The 20,405-nt window shown below is 40.6% G+C and overlaps 1 protein-coding gene across 2 annotated transcripts in view; it reads left to right on the forward strand.

The window, feature by feature from the left end:
* Window positions 1-20,405, forward strand: part of SNX8 (sorting nexin 8) — a 144,690-nt gene that overhangs the window by 40,224 nt on the left and 84,061 nt on the right. For both annotated transcript variants that reach the window (XM_053695131.1, XM_053695132.1), the window contains exons 2-4: window positions 502-680; window positions 9,232-9,349; window positions 19,060-19,181. In XM_053695131.1, coding sequence (XP_053551106.1) covers window positions 540-680; window positions 9,232-9,349; window positions 19,060-19,181 — 381 coding nt within the window. In that variant the 5' untranslated portion in view covers window positions 502-539. The remainder of the gene's footprint in view (window positions 1-501; window positions 681-9,231; window positions 9,350-19,059; window positions 19,182-20,405) is intronic.

Genomic DNA, 20,405 nt, shown 5'->3' on the forward strand with positions numbered 1-20,405 from the left:
TGTGGGCTGCTGTATTCAACTATTTTTGAGCGCCAGATTTATTAGTGCATAAGTGCAACACACAACTAATAAATTTAGCTTTGAAAATAGCCAAAGGCACTGGCAGCCTGTAGATATATTCATCATTTGTTTTTATAACAAATACCAAATTCCCATGCCTACTGCTTTCTACATTTATACAAATCATTCACACGAAGGTTCTTGCCTAGCTATTTCAAGCTGGAAAGAGAGGGATGGATATATGTGTGAGTGTGGGGTGATTACGTGCCTCCTTAAAATTCCAGAAGACTTGTTTTATCTAGTGATCAGAGGCCATATACTCACTAATACTTATATTCTTCTACTGCAAGGGTTAAATGTTCTATCATTCAGTATAAAACTGATAACTGAAATCCTAAAATGTGCCATTATATGCTTGAAAAAGAAAACATATAGAAATGTTTATCTGTTGGTTTAGTTGGTGTCTGGTATCTATTGTTCTGATTATTTATTTGTTTGTAGATTTCTCAAGGTGTTGGGCAAGTGAGCTATAAAATACCATGCAGTTGGCTGAGAGAAACCCGATGATGTTGCCGCACACCTTGCAAGAACTTCTCGGTCATGATACGGTGCAGGTTGAGCTAATTCCAGAGAAAAAGGGGTTATTTCTTAAACATGTGGAGTATGAGGTTTCAAGCCAGGTGAGTTATACATTTTGTAGTTTTCATTTCTCCAACATAGGTGTGTCCGGTCCACGGCGTCATCCTTACTTGTGGGATATTCTCTTCCCCAACAGGAAATGGCAAAGAGCCCAGCAAAGCTGGTCACATGATCCCTCCTAGGCTCCGCCTACCCCAGTCATTCTCTTTGCCGTTGCACAGGCAACATCTCCACGGAGATGGCTAAGAGTTTTTTGGTGTTTAAATGTAGTTTTTATTCTTCAATCAAGTGTTTGTTATTTTAAAATAGTGCTGGTATGTACTATTTACTCTGAAACAGAAAAGAGAAGAAGATTTCTGTTTGTAAGAGGAAGATGATTTTAGCAAACGTTACTAAAATCGATTGCTGTTTCCACACAGGACTGTTGAGATGAAGTAACTTCAGTTGGGGGAAGCAGTTGGCAGACTTTTCTGCCTGAGGTATGACTGGCCACATTTCTAACAAGACTTTGTAATGCTGGAAGGCTGTCATTTTCCCTATGGGGACCGGTAAGCCATTTTCTTAGATTAAGTAAAAGAATAAAGGGCTTTATAAGGGCTTAAAAAACTGGTAGACATTTTTCTGGGCTAAAACGATTACTTTGCTAAGCATATTTGACAGATTATAACTCTTTATAGTTATTATAATCTTGGGGATTGTTGTTAAAAAACGGCAGGCACTGTATGGACACCTTTTTCAGATGGGGGCCTTCTCTAGTTATAGGCAGAGCCTCATTTTCGCGCCACTAATGCGCAGTTGTTTTTGGAAAGCAAGGCATGCAGATGCATGTGTGAGGAGCTAAGAACCACTGAAAAAGCTTATAGAAGGCGTCATTTGGTATCGTATTCCCCTCTGGGCTTGGTTGGGTCTCAGCAAAGCAGATACCTGGGACTGTATAGGGGTTCCGTTATTTTAAGGGTTAAAGCTTTCAAATTTGGTGTGCAATACTTTTAAGGCTTTAAGACACTGTGGTGAAATTTTGGTGAACTTTGAACAATTGCTTCATGCTTTTTCGCATATTCAGTAATAAAGTGTGTTCTGTTTAAAATTTAAAGTGACAGTAACGGTTTTATTTTAAAACGTTTTTTGTGCTTTGTTGACAAGTTTAAGCCTGTTTAACATGTCTGAACCATCAGATAAGCGATGTTCTATATGTATGAAAGCCAATGTGTCTCCCCATTTAAATATATGTGATAATTGTGACATAGTGTCCAAACAAAGTAGGGACAATGATGCCACAGATAATAATAGTGCCCAAGATGATTCTTCAAATGAGGGGAGTAAGCATGGTACTGCATCACCCCCTTCTGTGTCTACACCAGTTTTGCCCACACAAGAGGCCCCTAGTACATCTAGTGCGCCAATACTTATTACTATGCAACAATTAACGGCTGTTATGGATAATTCTATTGCAAATATTTTATCTAAAATGCCTACTTATCAGAGAAAGCGCGATTGCTCTGTTTTAAACACTGAAGAGCAAGAGGACGCTGATGATAACGTTTCTGACATACCCTCACACCAATCTGAAGGGGCCAGGAGGGAGGTTTTGTCTGAGGGAGAAATTTCAGATTCAGGAAAAATTTCTCAACAAGCTGAACCTGATGTTGTAACATTTAAATTTAAATTAGAACATCTCCGCGCACTGCTTAAGGAGGTATTATCTACTCTGGATGATTGTGACAATTTGGTCATTCCAGAGAAATTATGTAAGATGGACAAGTTCCTAGAGGTTCCGGTGCCCCCCGATGTTTTTCCTATACCCAAGCGGGTGGCGGACATAGTAAATAAGGAATGGGAAAGGCCCGGCATACCTTTTGTTCCTCCCCCTATATTTAAGAAATTATTTCCTATAGTCGACCCCAGAAAGGACTTATGGCAGACAGTCCCTAAGGTCGAGGGGGCGGTCTCTACTCTAAACAAACGCACTACTATTCCCATAGAAGATAGTTGTGCTTTCAAAGATCCTATGGATAAAAAATTAGAGGGTTTGCTTAAAAAGATGTTTGTTCAGCAAGGTTACCTTCTACAACCAATTTCATGCATTGTTCCTGTCACTACGGCAGCGTGTTTCTGGTTCGAAGAACTAGAAAAGTCGCTCAATAAAGAATCTTCGTATGAGGAGGTTATGGACAGAGTTCAAGCACTTAAATTGGCTAACTCTTTTATTCTAGATGCCGCTTTGCAATTAGCTAGATTAGCGGCGAAAAATTCAGGGTTTGCTATCGTGGCGCGCAGAGCGCTTTGGCTAAAGTCTTGGTCAGCGGATGTGTCTTCCAAGACAAAATTGCTTAACATCCCTTTCAAGGGCAAAACACTGTTTGGTCCTGATTTGAAAGAGATTATTTCAGACATCACCGGGGGAAAGGGCCACGCCCTTCCTCAGGATAGGTCTTTTAAGGCTAGAAATAAGCCTAATTTTCGTCCCTTTCGCAGAAACGGACCAGCCTCTACTTCTACATCCTCTAAGCAAGAGGGTAATACTTCTCAACCCAAACCAGCCTGGAGACCGATGCAAGGCTGGAACAAGGGTAAGCAGGCCAAGAAGCCTACCACTGCTACCAAAACAGCATGAAGGGATGGCCCCCAATCCGGGACCGGATCTGGTGGGGGACTTTCTCTCTTTGCTCAGGCCTGGGCAAGAGATGTTCAGGATCCTTGGGCACTAGAAATAGTTTCTCAAGGTTATCTCCTGGAATTCAAGGAACTACCCCCAAGGGGAAGGTTCCACAGGTCTCAATTATCTTCAAACCAAATAAAAAGACAGGCATTCTTACATTGTGTAGAAGACCTGTTAAAGATGGGAGTAATTCATCCAGTTCCAATAGGAGAACAAGGGATGGGGTTTTACTCCAACCTGTTCATAGTTCCCAAAAAAGAGGGAACATTCAGACCAATTTTAGATCTCAAGATCCTAAACAAATTTCTCAGGGTTCCATCGTTCAAAATGGAAACCATTCGAACGATCCTTCCTACCATCCAGGAAGGTCAATTTATGACCACGGTGGATTTAAAGGATGCGTACCTACATATTCCTATCCACAAGGAACATCATCAGTTCCTAAGGTTCGCTTTTCTGGACAAGCATTACCAGTTTGTGGCACTTCCATTCGGATTAGCCACTGCTCCGAGAATTTTCACAAAGGTACTAGGGTCCCTTCTAGCGGTTCTAAGACCAAGGGGCATTGCAGTAGTACCGTACTTGGACGACATCCTGATTCAAGCGTCGTCTCTGTCAAAAGCAAAGGCTCATACGGACATCGTCCTAGCCTTTCTCAGATCTCACGGATGGAAAGTGAACATAGAAAAAAGTTCTCTTTCCCCGTCAACAAGAGTTCCCTTCTTGGGAACAATAATAGACTCCTTAGAAATGAGGATTTTTCTGACAGAGGTCAGAAAATCAAAACTTCTAAGCTCTTGTCAAGTACTTCATTCTGTTCTTCGTCCTTCCATAGCGCAGTGCATGGAAGTAATACGATTGATGGTTGCAGCAATGGACATAGTTCCTTTTGCACAAATTCATCTAAGACCATTACAACTGTGCATGCTCAGACAGTGGAATGGGGATTATACAGACTTGTCTCCGATGATTCAAGTAGATCAAAGGACCAGAGATTCACTCCGTTGGTGGCTGATCCTGGACAACCTGTCACAGGGAATGAGCTTCCGCAGACCAGAGTGGGTCATTGTCACGACCGACGCCAGTCTGGTGGGCTGGGGCGCGGTCTGGGAACCCCTGAAAGCTCAGGGTCTATGGTCTCGGGAAGAATCTCTTCTCCCGATAAACATTCTGGAACTGAGAGCGATATTCAATGCTCTCAAAGCTTGGCCTCATCTAGCAAAGGCCAAATTCATAAGGTTTCAATCAGACAACATGACGACAGTTGCATATATCAACCATCAGGGGGGAACAAGGAGTTCCCTGGCGATGGAGGAAGTGACCAAGATAATTCAATGGGCGGAGGATCACTCCTGCCACTTGTCTGCAATCCACATCCCAGGAGTGGAAAATTGGGAAGCGGATTTTCTGAGTCGTCAGACATTCCATCCGGGGGAGTGGGAACTCCACCCGGAAATCTTTGCCCAAATAACTCAATTATGGGGCATTCCAGACATGGATCTGATGGCCTCTCGTCAGAACTTCAAGGTTCCTTGTTACGGGTCCAGATCCAGGGATCCCAAGGCGACTCTAGTGGATGCATTAGTGGCGCCTTGGACCTTCAACCTAGCTTATGTATTCCCACCGTTTCCTCTCATTCCCAGGCTGGTAGCCAGGATCAATCAGGAGAGGGCTTTGGTGATCTTGATAGCTCCTGCGTGGCCACGCAGGACTTGGTATGCAGACCTGGTGAATATGTCATCGGCTCCACCATGGAAGCTACCTTTGAGACAGGACCTTCTTGTTCAAGGTCCATTCGAACATCCGAATCTGGTCTCCCTCCAACTGACTGCTTGGAGATTGAACGCTTGATTTTATCAAAGCGTGGGTTTTCAGATTCTGTAATAGATACTCTGATTCAGGCTAGAAAGCCTGTAACTAGAAAAATTTACCATAAGATATGGAAAAAATATATCTGTTGGTGTGAATCTAAAGGATTCCCATGGAACAAGATAAAAATTCCTAAGATTCTATCCTTTCTACAAGAAGGTTTGGAGAAAGGATTATCTGCAAGTTCTCTGAAGGGACAGATCTCTGCGTTATCTGTTTTACTTCACAAAAGGCTGGCAGCTGTGCCAGACGTTCAAGCGTTTGTTCAGGCTCTGGTTAGAATCAAGCCTGTTTACAGACCTTTGACTCCTCCCTGGAGTCTTAATCTAGTTCTTTCAGTTCTTCAAGGGGTTCCGTTTGAACCCTTACATTCCGTAGATATTAAGTTATTATCTTGGAAAGTTTTGTTTTTGGTTGCAATTTCTTCTGCTAGAAGAGTTTCTGAGTTATCTGCTCTGCAGTGTTCTCCGCCCTATCTGGTGTTCCATGCAGATAAGGTGGTTTTGCGTACTAAGCCTGGTTTTCTTCCGAAAGTTGTCTCCAACAAGAATATTAACCAGGAGATAGTTGTACCTTCTTTGTGTCCGAATCCAGTTTCAAAGAAGGAACGTTTGTTACACAATTTGGACGTAGTCCGTGCTCTAAAATTCTATTTAGAGGCCACTAAAGATTTCAGACAAACATCGTCTTTGTTTGTTTATTCTGGTAAAAGGAGAGGTCAAAAAGCAACTTCTACCTCTCTTTCTTTTTGGCTTAAAAGCATTATCCGATTGGCTTATGAGACTGCCGGACGGCAGCCTCCTGAAAGAATCACAGCTCATTCCACTAGGGCTGTGGCTTCCACATGGGCCTTCAAGAACGAGGCTTCTGTTGACCAGATATGTAAGGCAGCGACTTGGTCTTCACTGCACACTTTTGCCAAATTTTACAAATTTGATACTTTTGCTTCTTCAGAGGCTATTTTTGGGAGAAAGGTTTTGCAAGCCGTGGTGCCTTCCATTTAGGTGACCTGATTTGCTCCCTCCCTTCATCCGTGTCCTAAAGCTTTGGTATTGGTTCCCACAAGTAAGGATGACGCCGTGGACCGGACACACCTATGTTGGAGAAAACAGAATTTATGCTTACCTGATAAATTACTTTCTCCAACGGTGTGTCCGGTCCACGGCCCGCCCTGGTTTTTTTAATCAGGTCTGATGAATTATTTTCTCTAACTACAGTCACCAGGGTATCATATGGTTTCTCCTATGCATATTTCCTCCTGTACGTCGGTCGAATGACTGGGGTAGGCGGAGCCTAGGAGGGATCATGTGACCAGCTTTGCTGGGCTCTTTGCCATTTCCTGTTGGGGAAGAGAATATCCCACAAGTAAGGATGACGCCGTGGACCGGACACACCGTTGGAGAAAGTAATTTATCAGGTAAGCATAAATTCTGTTTTTTAAGATTTTCAGAAAGTTTAAGAGTTTTACATCAGTGCCGCCAAAATTACTGCCTATGGGAACATCTAGCCCACCAAGGTTTTTTTGTGTGTGTGGCCAGTGCTAGTCCTTAAAATAAAAAGCATAAAAGTATGGGTATTTGTACCAAACTGTGTATATTTCAGTATTACATAAAGTAAAATTAAAATTAATTTTCTCTTGTAAATGTTAAAATCACATTTTCTTTTTGAACAGTTATTTTTAGCATATGTGTGAGTATAATCTAACAGGTGGCCCTTAGACCCACCATTACTGGGTGTTGCCCTCAGATTTATTTTTATTGATCTTCTTTTTTTTTTTAAGGGACATTAAACACTGAATACATTTCATTCACCTCCCTCAAGTTATCGGTACCGCCATTTTGGAACCTAGGTTTCACTGCAGGTATCTGAAGGAGCGTTTCTGCACATGTGCAAACGCATCAGCACTGGAATGCAGTGATAGCTAAATTTCAACATGGCAGGACCCATGATTAGAGGGAGGCGGGGACTAGCCTCAATACTAGGCTTATAAAATGTATTAACTGTTAAATGTACCTTTTAATAAAAAAAAAAAACTGTGTACTTAAATCATGCATCCAAACAGGGAGCTCCCTGCACTAGCAACATTTTCTAAGACATCCGTACTCTGAGGTTCCTCAAAGAATTTTAGATTTTTTTTTTGCTTGATAGATATAGATAGAAAGATAGATATATGTTCCAGGTAAAGTGTGAAATTTGGGTAATCCTAGCACTACCCAGGTAAACCTGATATTACCCAAGTGGCTGTGAGTAAACCCGATGTAACATGATCTTCTCAGAGTGCATCAAGTCACTACATCATGCATAAATATGATGCACTGTAATTCACACATCTTCACTATCTGTTTTGCCTCCGCCTGGGGGGATTTCGGAATGGTTTGGATTTTGGAATATTTGCAACTTTACAATGGGACAGTTTGGAGAGGGGATGGAATGAAGTATAAACAATAATATCTTATGTCATTTACACAATATTTACAGATCATAATACATCTTATACATGCAACCTAAAGGTAGTGTTATAAATGCTAACTTTTGTCGTGTGCGCAGAGGCATACTTAAAGGCACTTTAATGGGATATTATAATACAAAAATGAAATGCTCTTATTAGTTAGATCATGTTACTTTATCCCTAGTAACCCTTCTGAACATAGTTACATAAGTACTTGTGGGAGCCACAGAGAAATGGTTCCCACCGAAAACTGCTGGTGAACCATTTGTCAGTGGCAGTTTCACAACTGGGTAGTGTGGCTACTGCTGCTGATTGGGTCACTGACTCCTTCCATTCGGGACTAGCAGTGCTCTGTTGTTCCTGAGAATGATTTTAACTATGCGTTTAACCTAATTGCGGGGATTAAACACCTAGATTTGAAAGGTGGCGGGAAATAAAATGGCATGCTCTGTTCCACAATAACAGCCCTTAAAGTGTTGTTTTTTTGTTGTTGTTGTTTTCTATTACTGTAAAAGAGTGATTTAATTTGCATTACAGTCTTTTAATGTTTGCCAGAAAAAACAAGTTTTTGTTTTTTATACCTAAACTCTTCTTTAAGTGGATGATATAAATGTATTTTAAAGATTGAGTTAAAAAAATACAGCATCCCTCATTAACCTTACCTTGACTAATACTGGTCCATGAGGTGGGTACAGTACGGTTAACTTAAAGGGACATAAAACCCTAAACGTTTCTTTCATGCCATTTTTAATCACTTTCTAATTTACTTGTATTATCTAATTTTCTTTGTTCCCTCTATATCCTTTGTTTAAAAGCATACCTAGGTAGGCTTAAGAGCAGCAGTGCACGACTGGGAGCTAGCTGCTGATTGATGGCTGCACTAATATGCCTGTTGTTGTTGGCTCACCCAGTGTGTTCAGCTAGCTCCCAGTAGTGCAATACTGCTCCTTCAACAAAGGACACAAAGAGAAGGAAACAAATTTGATGATGGATGTAAATTGGAAAGTTGTTTAAAATGATATGTTTTATCTGAATCATGAAAGAAAAATGTTGGGTTTTATGTTCTGTTAACTCTCAAATAAACATTATTATTTTTATTTTTTTTAAAACAAAAATATGATGCAATTATCCTTTATTACAAAGTTATGGAAACAGTCACATGATTCAAGCAGCACTGGTGGGAGAGGGTCAAAGTCAGTATCCATTTCTAGCAAATGCACTTCTCCATAACCATACGGAGCTAGGTAGATTTTAGTGCTCAATTGCAGTTTCTATAGTGTAATCCAAAGTCCTTGCCTTCCAGTATAACAACAATTCCCAGAATTCTGTGGGTGCCACAGTGTTAGCTGACATCACATGATCACATTTCCATGCAATTTCATAATCCCAGTGTAGTGCAAGGTTGCCATTCTTTCACCTTTGTAATGCTGGGTCCACACCAGGGCTCTTGTGGTATCGCCCAGTGAAATCAAATACTAGGGTCAATATAATATAAACGGGCAATAGGGAAGAAACTAACATGAACTAGAGTAGACCAGTAAAAAAAAAAGGCTTATGCCCTCTGCATGTTTTGGTATGTGAATGTATTTTTATCAAACCTTCTCTGTTTCTGCAGTTTTTTAAGTCTTCTGTGTATAGAAGATACAACGACTTTGTGGTCTTTCAAGAGATGCTTTTGCAGAAGTATCCTTATCGAATGGTGCCTGCACTCCCACCGAAGAGAATGATTGGAGGTATTTTCTTTAATCAAAACAGTAATATGGTTTTAGGTACTTCACATTTTGTTCTAAAGGTACTAGAATCACTGCACATTTTTATTTCAGAATTAAACACCTGTTGTCATAAACTAATTATAGAGGGTGGTGCATTTTTAGACTAGACTTATTGGAATTTAGACAATTGGAAGAAATATTTTTAGCACTGGAAAGCAGTAAATCTAATTTAAAGGGACAGCCTAGTCAAAATTAAACTTTCATGATTCAGATAGGGCATGCAATTTTAAACCACTTTCCAATGTACTTTTATCATCAAATGTGCTTTGTTCTTTTGGTATTCTTTGTTGAAAGCTTAACCTAGGTAGACTCATATGTTAATTTCTAAGCCCTTAAAGGCTGCCTCTTATCTTAGTGCATTTGACAGTTTTTCACAGTTAAGACAGTGCTAGTTTGTGTTTAATATAGATAAGATTGTGCTCACTTCTGTGGAGTTATTTATAAGTCAGCACTGATTGGCTAAAATGCAAGTTTGTCAAATGAACTGAAATACGGGGCAGTCGGCAGAGGCTTAGATACAAGGTAATCACGGAGGTAAATAGTGTATTAATACAACAATGTTGGTTATGCAAAACTGGGGAATGGGTTATAAAGGGATTATCTATTTTTTTAAACAATAACATTCTGGAGTAGACTGTCCCTTTAAACAACCACTTTTGTTGGCTAACTTAGTAGAAAGGCAGTAGATCTGCTTGCATTGTCTATCAGGAATGATATAATTTATTAGCTACAATTACATTTTTGTACAGTTTGGTTGGCTGTATGGTAGCAGTATTATATGGAAAGGAAATTGGTACAATTGGTGTGAAGTTTGTAGCCCCTGTCATTTCTATTCATGCACTGCAGGAGAGGATCAAGAATTTTACTTGCAGAAGTGTTTTACTCTTTGTACTCGCAGGGAGATGGGTTCTGTTTAATTCCTGCTTCCCAGAGATGAGTGAGGTGAGAATTAATATAGCTTACCTCCCTTTCACATGCAAAAACATAAATTATGCTTACCAGATAATTTAATTTCCTTCTGTACAAGGAGAGTCAACAGCTGCATTCCTTACTGTTGGGAAATACTGAACCTGACCACCAGGGTGAGGCAAAGACACCCCAGCCAAAGGCTTTAATACCTCTCCCACTTAACCTATCCCACAGTCATTCTGCCGAGGGAACAAGGGGCAGTAGGAGAAATATCAGGGTATAAAAGGTGGCAGAAGAAAATTATAATTTAGGGGGCCGCCCATCGGAGAACACTGGCGGGGGCCGTGGACTCTCCTTGTACAGAAGGAAATGAAATTATCTGGTAAGCATAATTTTATATTTTCCTTCTTAATACAAGGATAGTCCACGGCTTCATTCCTTACTGTTGGGAAATACTGAACCTGGCCACCAGTAGGAGGCAAAGACTCCCCAGCCAAAGGTTTAAATATCTCTCCTACTTTCCCCATCCCCCAGTCATTCTTTCCTTTCGTCACAGAAGGATACAGAGAAGTGTCAGAATTGGTTGAGGAGTCTTATCCGCTTGGCTTATGAGAAAACGGGAGAGACAAAAAGAGAGGCGGATCCTAATCTGAGGGCACCACAGCCTGCAATACCTTTCTCCCGATGGCTGCTTCAGCTGAAGCAAAAACATCAAACTTGTAAAATTTAGAAAACGTATGTAAGGAGGACCAGGTAGCCGCCTTACAAATCTGATCCATAGAGGTCTCGTTCTTAAAGGCCCAAGAGGAAGCCACTGCTCTAGTAGAATGAGTCATAATTCTTTGAGGAGGTATATGTCCCGCTGTCTCGTAAGCCAAGCGTATAAGACTCCTCAACCAATTCTGACACTTCTCTGCTATCCTCCTGTGACGAAAGGCAAAGAATGACTGGGGGATGGGGGAAGTAGGAGAGGTATTTAAGCCTTTGGCTGGGGTGTCTTTGCCTCCTCCTGGTGGCCAGGTTCAATATTTCCCAAACAGTAAGGAATGAAGCCGTGGACTCTCCTTGTATTAAGAAAGAAATGTAAACACTATGCACATACTGCTCTAAACCACCCTGCCTCCATACCCTCACATTATTGCTTAATGGCTCAAATAAAAAATATATTTGGAAGAAGAGGCAAGACAGAGCAAGTAGCAGGGAAGAACAGAGTTTTCATTAACAGAACATAAAATGTAAAAATAAAATGCTCCATTTTTTTAGAGCATTTTACTTAAATACTTACTTACAAGGGTGTAAAAATAGTTACTTGGACACCAAAATGTTTTAACCACTGCTAAAATACTCTCACCATCTGATAGCTTTCAACAGTTTGATCTAATTACACATGGGTTGAGCTGGAGTAGTCAGGGCCACTGTTCCCTCTAAGATGTGCGCGTGTGCGAGCTCACACCTCATTTCAACAGAGCACACGTGCCTTTCAAAAGTTTTTTTGAAATGGTGGCGATCTAGTGAGAGGTGTGCACACTAGCTATGAAGGGTGCGCAGAAGATAGTGCAAATAGGGAGAGTGTGCAGGCTAATGATTTTGAGCGGGTGTTATGAGGTGGACAATACTTTCTCATCTTGCTTGACATGCATAGAGATTAAGTTAGAGCTTTGCAGCAACAACTAGGTAAGGAGCCTAAGTAAGAATATGCACTTGCTGCTGTGTGTGTATGTTCCTTTGGTATAGGGACGGACTGACTGATCAGACCACTATTCCAGGTGATCCAGCTTTGTGATCCTGTACTGTCCTCTTAGTCAGCAGTGGCTGTGCTAACCCTTAATAGCTGACTTCAGTTAGTGCTTTGCAGTGTTACTTAGGATGCTGTCTAGCTGGCCGCCTTCTCCTATCCTGGCTGGCTCACTGTCACTGAGCAGCTGGTGCTAAGGAGCGCGCTAGACGGGGACCGGGGCCTGGGCTCAGCACCTAGACTGTCGGACAAGAGAGGAAGAACAGAATTAGCACTCAGGGCCCTAACCTGCTGCAGACAGTCTGACATCACTTTGCGCAGTACGCTGCTTCTTAACTTCCGTTTCTGGTGGACCGGAAATGATGGGGCGTCAATGTACCATCCGCTGCTTAATAAATCGACCCATTAGATTTGACATCATCTTAGTAGTGGCTCACATGGCTTTTTCTCAATTTGGGTGACAGCTTATACACGCCCATGCAGAATCACAGTGATTCTCATTCCCATTATCCCACAAAAGGCTAAGCAATATGTGTTATCACTTTTTTTTTTAATACAAATGTCTAATATTTTGGATAAAATACACTGTATACTTCAGACATGAATTTGCTTCCTTTATAAATGGGGTGGGGATAATGAATTTTACAAAAAAAAGGAATTGCTTATTATTCTTTTGTATTTTCATTGAGTTCATCTATCCCTTTCAGAAAATCACTCAAATCTACACAAACTGATACTAAATGAAAACAGATATGGTGAACGTAATATTAAAAAAACACAATTTATGTAAGAACTTACCTGATAAATTAATTTCTTTCATATTGGCAAGAGTCCATGAGCTAGTGACATATGGGATATACATTCCTACCAGGAGGGGCAAAGTTTCCCAAACCTCAAAATGCCTATAAATACACCCCTCACCACACCCACAGTTCAGTTTAACAAATAGCCAAGTAGTGGGGTGATAAAGAAAGGAGTAAAAAGCATCAACAAAGGAATTTGGAAATAATTGTGCTTTATACAAAAAAATCATAACCACCATAAAGAAGGGTGGGTCTCATGGACTCTTGCCAATATGAAAGAAATGAATTTATCAGGTAAGTTCTTACATAAATTATGTTTTCTTTCATGTAATTGGCAAGGGTCCATGAGCTAGTGACGTATGGGATAGTAATACTCAAGATGTAGAACTCCACAGAAGAGTCACTAGAGAGGGAGGGATAAAATAATAACAGCAATTTGCCGCTGGAAAAAAAATTAATCCACAACCCAAAACATAAGTTTATTCTCATAATGAAAAGCAAAAAATTAACATAAACAGAGGAATCAAACTGAAACAACTGCCTGAAAAACTTTTCTACCAAAAACTGCTTCCGAAGAAGCAAATACATCAAAACGGTAGAATTTAGTAAATGTTTGCAAAGAAGACCAAGTTGCTGCTTTGCAAATCTGATCAACTGAAGCTTCATTCTTAAAAGCCCACGAAGTGGAGACTGATCTAGTAGAATGAGCTGTAATTCTCTGAGGCAGGGTCTGACCCGACTCCAAATAAGCCTGATGAATCAAAAGCTTTAATTAAGATGCCAAGGAAATGGCAGAAGCCTTCTGACCTTTCCTAGAACCAGAAAAGATAACAAATAGACTAGAAGTCTTCCTGAAATCTTTAGTAGCTTCAACATAATATTTCAAATCTCTTACCACATCCAAAGAATGTAAGGATCTCTCCAAAGAATTCTTAGGATTAGGACACAAAGAAGGGACAACAATTTCTCTATTAATGTTGTTAGAATTCACAACCTTAGGTAGAAATTTAAATGAAGTCTGCAAAACTGCCTTATCCTGATGAAAAATCAGAAAAGGAGATTCACAAGAAAGAGCAGATAATTCGGAAACTCTTCTAGCAGAAGAGATGGCCAAAAGGAACAACACTTTCCAAGATAGTAGTTTAATGTCCAAAGAATGCATAGGCTGAAACGGAGGAGCCTGTAAAGCCTTCAAAACCAAAATTAAGACTCCAAGGAGGAGAGATTGATTTAATGACAGGCTTGATACGGACCAAAGCCTGTGCAAAACAGTGAATATCGGGAAGCTTAGCAATCTTTCTGTGAAATAAAACAGAAAGAGTAGAGATTTGTCCCTTCAAGGAACTTGCAGACAAACCCTTATCCAAACCATCCTGAAAGAAACTGTAAAATCTAAATTCTAAAAGAATGCCAGGAGAATTTATGTGAAGAACACCATGAAATATGTCTTCCAAACGCGATAATAATCTTCCTAGAAACAGATTTACGAGCCTGTAACATAGTATTAATCACTGAGTCAGAGAAACCTCTATGACTAAGCACTAGGCGTTCAATTTCCATACCTTCAAATTTAATAATTTGAGATCCTGATGGAAAAACGGACCTTGAGACAGAAGGTCTGGCCTTAATGGAAGTGGCTAAGGTTGGCACTGGACATCCGAACAAGATCCGTATACCAAAACCTGTGAGGCCATGCTGGAGCTACCAGCAACACAATGGATTGTTCCATTATGATTTTGGAGATCACTCTTGGAAGAAGAACTAGAGGCGGGAAAATATAAGCAGGTTGGTAACACCAAGGAACTGTTAACACATCCACTGCTTCCACCTGAGGATCCCTGAACCTGGACAGGTACCTGGGCAGTTTCTTGTTTAGATGGGAAGCCATCAGATCTATTTCTGGAAGATCCCACATCTGAACAATCTGAGAAAACACATCTGGATGGAGCGACCACTCCCCCGGATGTAAAGTCTGACGGCTGAGGTAATCCGCTTCCCAATTGTCTATACCTGGGATATGAACCGCAGAAATTAGACAGGAGCTGAATTCCGCCCAAGCAAGTATCCGAGATACTTCTTTCATAGCTTGGGGACTGTGAGTCCCACCCTGATGATTGAGGTATGCCACAGTTGTGATATTGTCTGCCTGAAAACAAATGAACGGTTCTCTCTTCAACAGAAGCCAAACCTGAAGAGCCCTGAAAATAGCACAGAGTTCTAAAATATTGATTGGTAACCTCGCCTCTTGATATTTCCAAACCCCTTGTGTTGTCAGAGATCCACAGACAGCTCTCCAACCTGAAAGACTTTCATCTGTTGTGATCACAGTCCAGGTTGGACGAACAAAAGAGGCCCCTTGAACTATACGATGGTGATCTAACCACCAAGTCAGAGAGAGTCGAACATTGGGATTCAGGGATATTAATTGTGTTATCTTTGTATAATCCCTGCACCATTGGTTTAGCATACAAAGCTGGAGAGGTCTCATATGAAAACGAGCAAAGGGGATCGCGTCCAATGCTGCAGTCATGAAACCTAAAACTTCCATGCACATAGCTACTGAAGGGAATGATTGAGACTGAAGGTTCCGACAAGCTGAAACCAATTTTAATTGTCTCTTGTCTGTTAGAGACAGAGTCATGGACACTGAATCTATCTGGAAACGTAAAAAGGTGACCCTTGTCTGAGGAATCAAAGAACCTTTTGGTAAATTGATCCTCCAACCATGTCTTTGAAGAAACAACACTAGTTGATTTGTGAGAGATTCTGCAGAATGTAAAGACTGAGCTAGTACCAATATATTGTCTAAATAAGGAAACAACGCAATACCCCGTTCTCTGATTACAGAGAGTAGGGCACCAAGAACCTTTGAAAAGATTCTTGGAGCTGTTGCTAGGCCAAATGGAAGAGCGACAAATTGGTAATGCTTGTCTAGAAAAGAGAATCTCAGAAACTGATAGTGGTCTAGATGATCTGTACTATCTGATTGTACTGTTGACTGAATGGAGTTGAGAATACAATAGCATCATCAAATTTAGTATCTGTATCTTTCTTAATATTCTTTATGGCTCCATCATAGTATTTGGTTGCTTTTCTCACCTCTAACTTTTTTGGTCTATATCCTCTTTTGGTTAGTCTGTCTTTAAGATCTATGGACTGCTCTTCATAAACCTCATCTAATTTGGTATTACGTCTAATTCTTATAAATTGTGATTTTCTAATAATAAATTGTGATTTTGTAATAATAAATTATGCCCTCAGCCCCCTTGTAATAAATGATGCCCCCAGCCCCACTGCAATAAAATGATACCCACAACCCCCTGCAATAAAATGATGCCCCCAGCTATAAATGATGCACCCAGCCCCCTGCAATAAAATGATGCCCCCAGCCACCCCTGCAATAAAATGATGCCCCCAGCCCCCCAGCAATAAAATGATGCCCCCAGCAATAAAATGATGCCCCCAGTACCCCTTCAATAAAATGATGCCCCCAGCCACCATGTTCAATGAATAAGTATAATGTAAAGTGGAAACTTAAAAATGTAAAAAAGAAATGCAGCAGATATTAAAATACATATTATATAGTCACCATAAATTCAAACACATTACTCCCAGTTCATCGGACTGAGTTTGTTAGAAAGAAACTTGAGTACCTTGTATAGCTGGAGTTTTGGCAGCGCTGTTCACAAATACTGCCCAGTAGAGCAAAATCCTAAAAAACTAAACATAAAGCAACTCTGACTAAAGTACTTTAATTGCAACACAGACTTGCTTATTAGCACGCTAAGTTGTACAGTCCTAGGAACCTTCCGATGGTGAACTCCTCCGGCTCCTTCAACTTCAGATCCTCGTGCGGGGGATGGGAGGGGTGACGCGTGCAATGTCACTCCTCATTGACTGGTGGGCAGAGAAGCTGATTGGATGAACTCTGTGAGGAAACTGAGTCATCAAATCAGAGAGGGGAGTGTGACAGCAGGGCTCTTAAAGGGACAGTATACACTCATTTTCATATAACTGCATGTAATAGACACTACTATAAAGAATAAGATGCACAGATAATGATATAAAAATCCACTATAAAACTGTTTAAAAAACTTACTTAGAAGCTCTCAGTTTAGCTCTGTTGAAAAGGTAGGGGGAAAGCCCACTGCAAGTGGGAAATAAGACCCTCCCCCTTCTTTTGCATATGAAAAGACTCTTTACATAAACAGGAGCAAGCCAGAGTAGGTGGCTGACAGTATTCTCATAAAACTTTGGGGCTTGGTTAGGAGTCTGAAAATCAGAGCAATGTTATTTAAAAATAAGTAAAACTATACATTTAAAAAAATTAAAACTTTATGGGCTATATAAATAGATCATCTACAAAACATTTATGCAAAGAAAAAATGAATGTATACTGTCCCTTTAACGCTGCCTGCGCACAGCACCGTTAAGGTCCCCTGTCACAGCGGAAAAGGAAAAAAAAAATTGTGCTGAAACTGGCCAGGGCAGGTCGCAGTCACGACCTCTGCACCACCGGTAGTTCCGTTCCTGGTGAGGTTGCACAGCATTTATCACTGAGGTCATACACTATGCTATAGTGAGGTTGCACAGCATTTATCACTGAGCTCATACGCTATGCCATGGTTCTTCCAACCACGGGTCGGGACCCATTACTGGGTCGTGATTTGTGTTGGTGGAGAGTGAATGTGTTGTATGAGATTTCGTGTGTGTTGTGTGTGTGTGTGTGTGTCATATGGTATATAAGAAGTGTGTGTGTGTGTTGCATGAGAGTGTATGAGTGTGTGTGTGTGTTATTATCTTTTACAACACTTTCAAGTTTTACTACAATCAGACATAAAGTACGTACACAATTTAGTCACTTTGCCAAAAATTGCAACTATCTTGTTGTATATTACTTCACAAATTTTCAGACCAAGCGAAGGTATGTGGTATCATGGCACTGGGTCTTGGTAAAAAAAGTTTGAAGAACTCTGCACTACGCTACAGTGAGGTTGCACAGCATTTATCACTGAGGTCATACACTATGCAGCAGATAGGTTGGGCAGTATGCTGCACTGACATCTTACTATATGCTGTATTAACGTTTTATGGTATGCTGCACTTATGTCATGCACTGTGCTTTACTGAGGTCATATAGTATTTTGCACTGAGGACGTATAGTATGCTGCACCGGACGTCGTATAGTATGCTGCACCGGGCGTCGTATAGTATGCTGCACCGGGCGTCGTATAGTATGCTGCACCGGGCGTCGTATAGTATGCTGCACCGGGCGTCGTATAGTATGCTGCACCGGGCGTCGTATAGTATGCTGCACCGGGCGTCGTATAGTATGCTGCACCGGGCGTCGTATAGTATGCTGCACCGGGCGTCGTATAGTATGCTGCACCGGGCGTCGTATAGTATGCTGCACCGAGGTCATACAATAGGCTGCATTTAGTGGGTAAAGCAAGCAGCACTAAGGATGTACAGTACATAGAACTGAGATTGTACAGCATAAGTGTGTGTGTGTCATTGTGTGTGAGCATCATAGTGTGTGTTTGAGAGAGAGAGAGTGTGACTGTATGTGTGTGTGTGTGTGTGTGAGAGAGCGTCTCTGTGAATTATATATGGTCTGATGAAGGAGAGCATTCCCCGAAATGTCACCAGTGAATGCTGTCTTTCTATCCAATCAGTAAATATATTTTATTTTCTTAAGCTCGCACTAGTGATGATATTTTTTTTGCAGCTTGTCAGACTTTACAGCTTTCATAATGAAATTGATATACAGAAAAAAATACAAAAACATGTCAGATTGGGTCTAAATATAATTTTCAAAGCACTGCCTGAAGTATTATGGCTTCAAAACTATAACGATTTGTGTTCCCGTCAGTGAAATGAAACCTGCAAGTTATTTTTGTCCTGGCAGAAAGAGCATAAATTTGTTAGGAAGGATACGGAAAACAATATTATGAGAGTGATCCATGATGAGTCTGTCACTACAGGTATTTCTCGCTTTGATCAGAAATGATGTAGCGCTATAGAAAAGTACTACAAATTACTGAGAGAAATAGCTCAGAAGAGATAACGGTTTATTTTTCAAGTGAAAAAGAACAGTTCTTAGATGACTAATTTTCTGGATCACAGAACCTTAATTTTTAAGATATAGACTTTAATTATTTTTATATTTTGTGTTATTCAAGAGTATGCTTTTATATTTTGTTATTTTGTTCCCCCTCCCCCAGCTGACCGTGAGTTCATTGAATCACGTAGACGGGCCCTGAAACGATTTGTCAATCTAGTAGCTAGACACCCGTCATTTTGGGATGATATGCTTGTGAATATATTTCTTAATTACAATGGCCAGGTAAGTTCCTCTTTGTGTGTTTGATCTTATGAAACAATGTCGTCCATTCCAATTTAAAGGGATATGAAACCCAAAAAATTTATTTTGTGATTCAGAGTTTTCCATTTACTTTAAGTTTCATGTCCCTTTAATTATGCATAATAAAACAACTTTGCAGTACACTACATGCAGAAAACTCTTGTAATTGCAAAGTGTTTATGTTCATTTAACATTATGTTTTAGCACAGTCCTGACAAAATCAGTTTGATTGTAATACCTCTGTCTAATTATCATCTACATAGGGCAATAGCAGTTCCAGAAACCCTGTTATGGTGTAGTTACAAGCGTTCTGTGGGTGGGGTCGATTGAGGTGGAGTTGTGAGTGTTTCGAAGCCAGAGCTGGGCATTCCTTGGGATGTCTTGTTAACCTAAAAGGACAGGGTCAGGGAAGTGTTTTTTTTATGCTCTTCCAATGGGGTGCAAAAAAGATAATTGAGAAGGCTTTTGCACCCCTACCTCCTCCCCCAGAACCGCCACTGACATACGGTGATACTCCATAAATTCACTTGAAACGCTTGTGGGTTATCATGGTGTTTACAAATGGATTGGAATATCACTTTTCCCAGGAAATCTGATGTATTGAAATAGGGGCCACATATAAGCGACACAGTTCTCTGGAGCAAGTGCTGGTGTCTAGCAAAATAAAAAAGAAATAAGTGACTGTATGTTAAACATTATAAAACTGCCAGTTGCTAGATGAAAGGTAAAATAACAATAGGCTGTGAACTTTGTACGTTTCTGTCAGTGCTAATAACATTTGGTATGGAAGGGGGATAAATGATCCTTTTCTTAAAGGGCCATAATAGTTGAAAATAACATGCTCTTATTTGTAACAAATTATGGAATATTTATACTATTATGGCTCTTTAACCCCATAAGCCAAATGGACATATGTACGTTACATAGCCCTTTGCCCAGCATACTGTGTTGACTTAGTACCTACATCCAACACTTTAGCGCATGCTGCGGTTCTTTGACAGCGGAGACTGCAGCTGGGGGCAGAAGGCTGATCATGCTCCCTTACCGTATGAAGGCAGGAAGCCAATGCAGACTATTTCTGAGGCACAAGCTCACAGGGTATACGGATACTCAGGGCTTGACATTTCCTGTGGTCCACTAGTCCTGGACAACTTTGCAGCTGAATTGTTTCTATTTTTAACATTGAGTGGACTAGTAACTTTTAAC

Source organism: Bombina bombina, chromosome 11, assembly GCF_027579735.1.
Source record: "Bombina bombina isolate aBomBom1 chromosome 11, aBomBom1.pri, whole genome shotgun sequence".
Classification (NCBI taxonomy): Eukaryota; Metazoa; Chordata; class Amphibia; order Anura; family Bombinatoridae; genus Bombina; species Bombina bombina.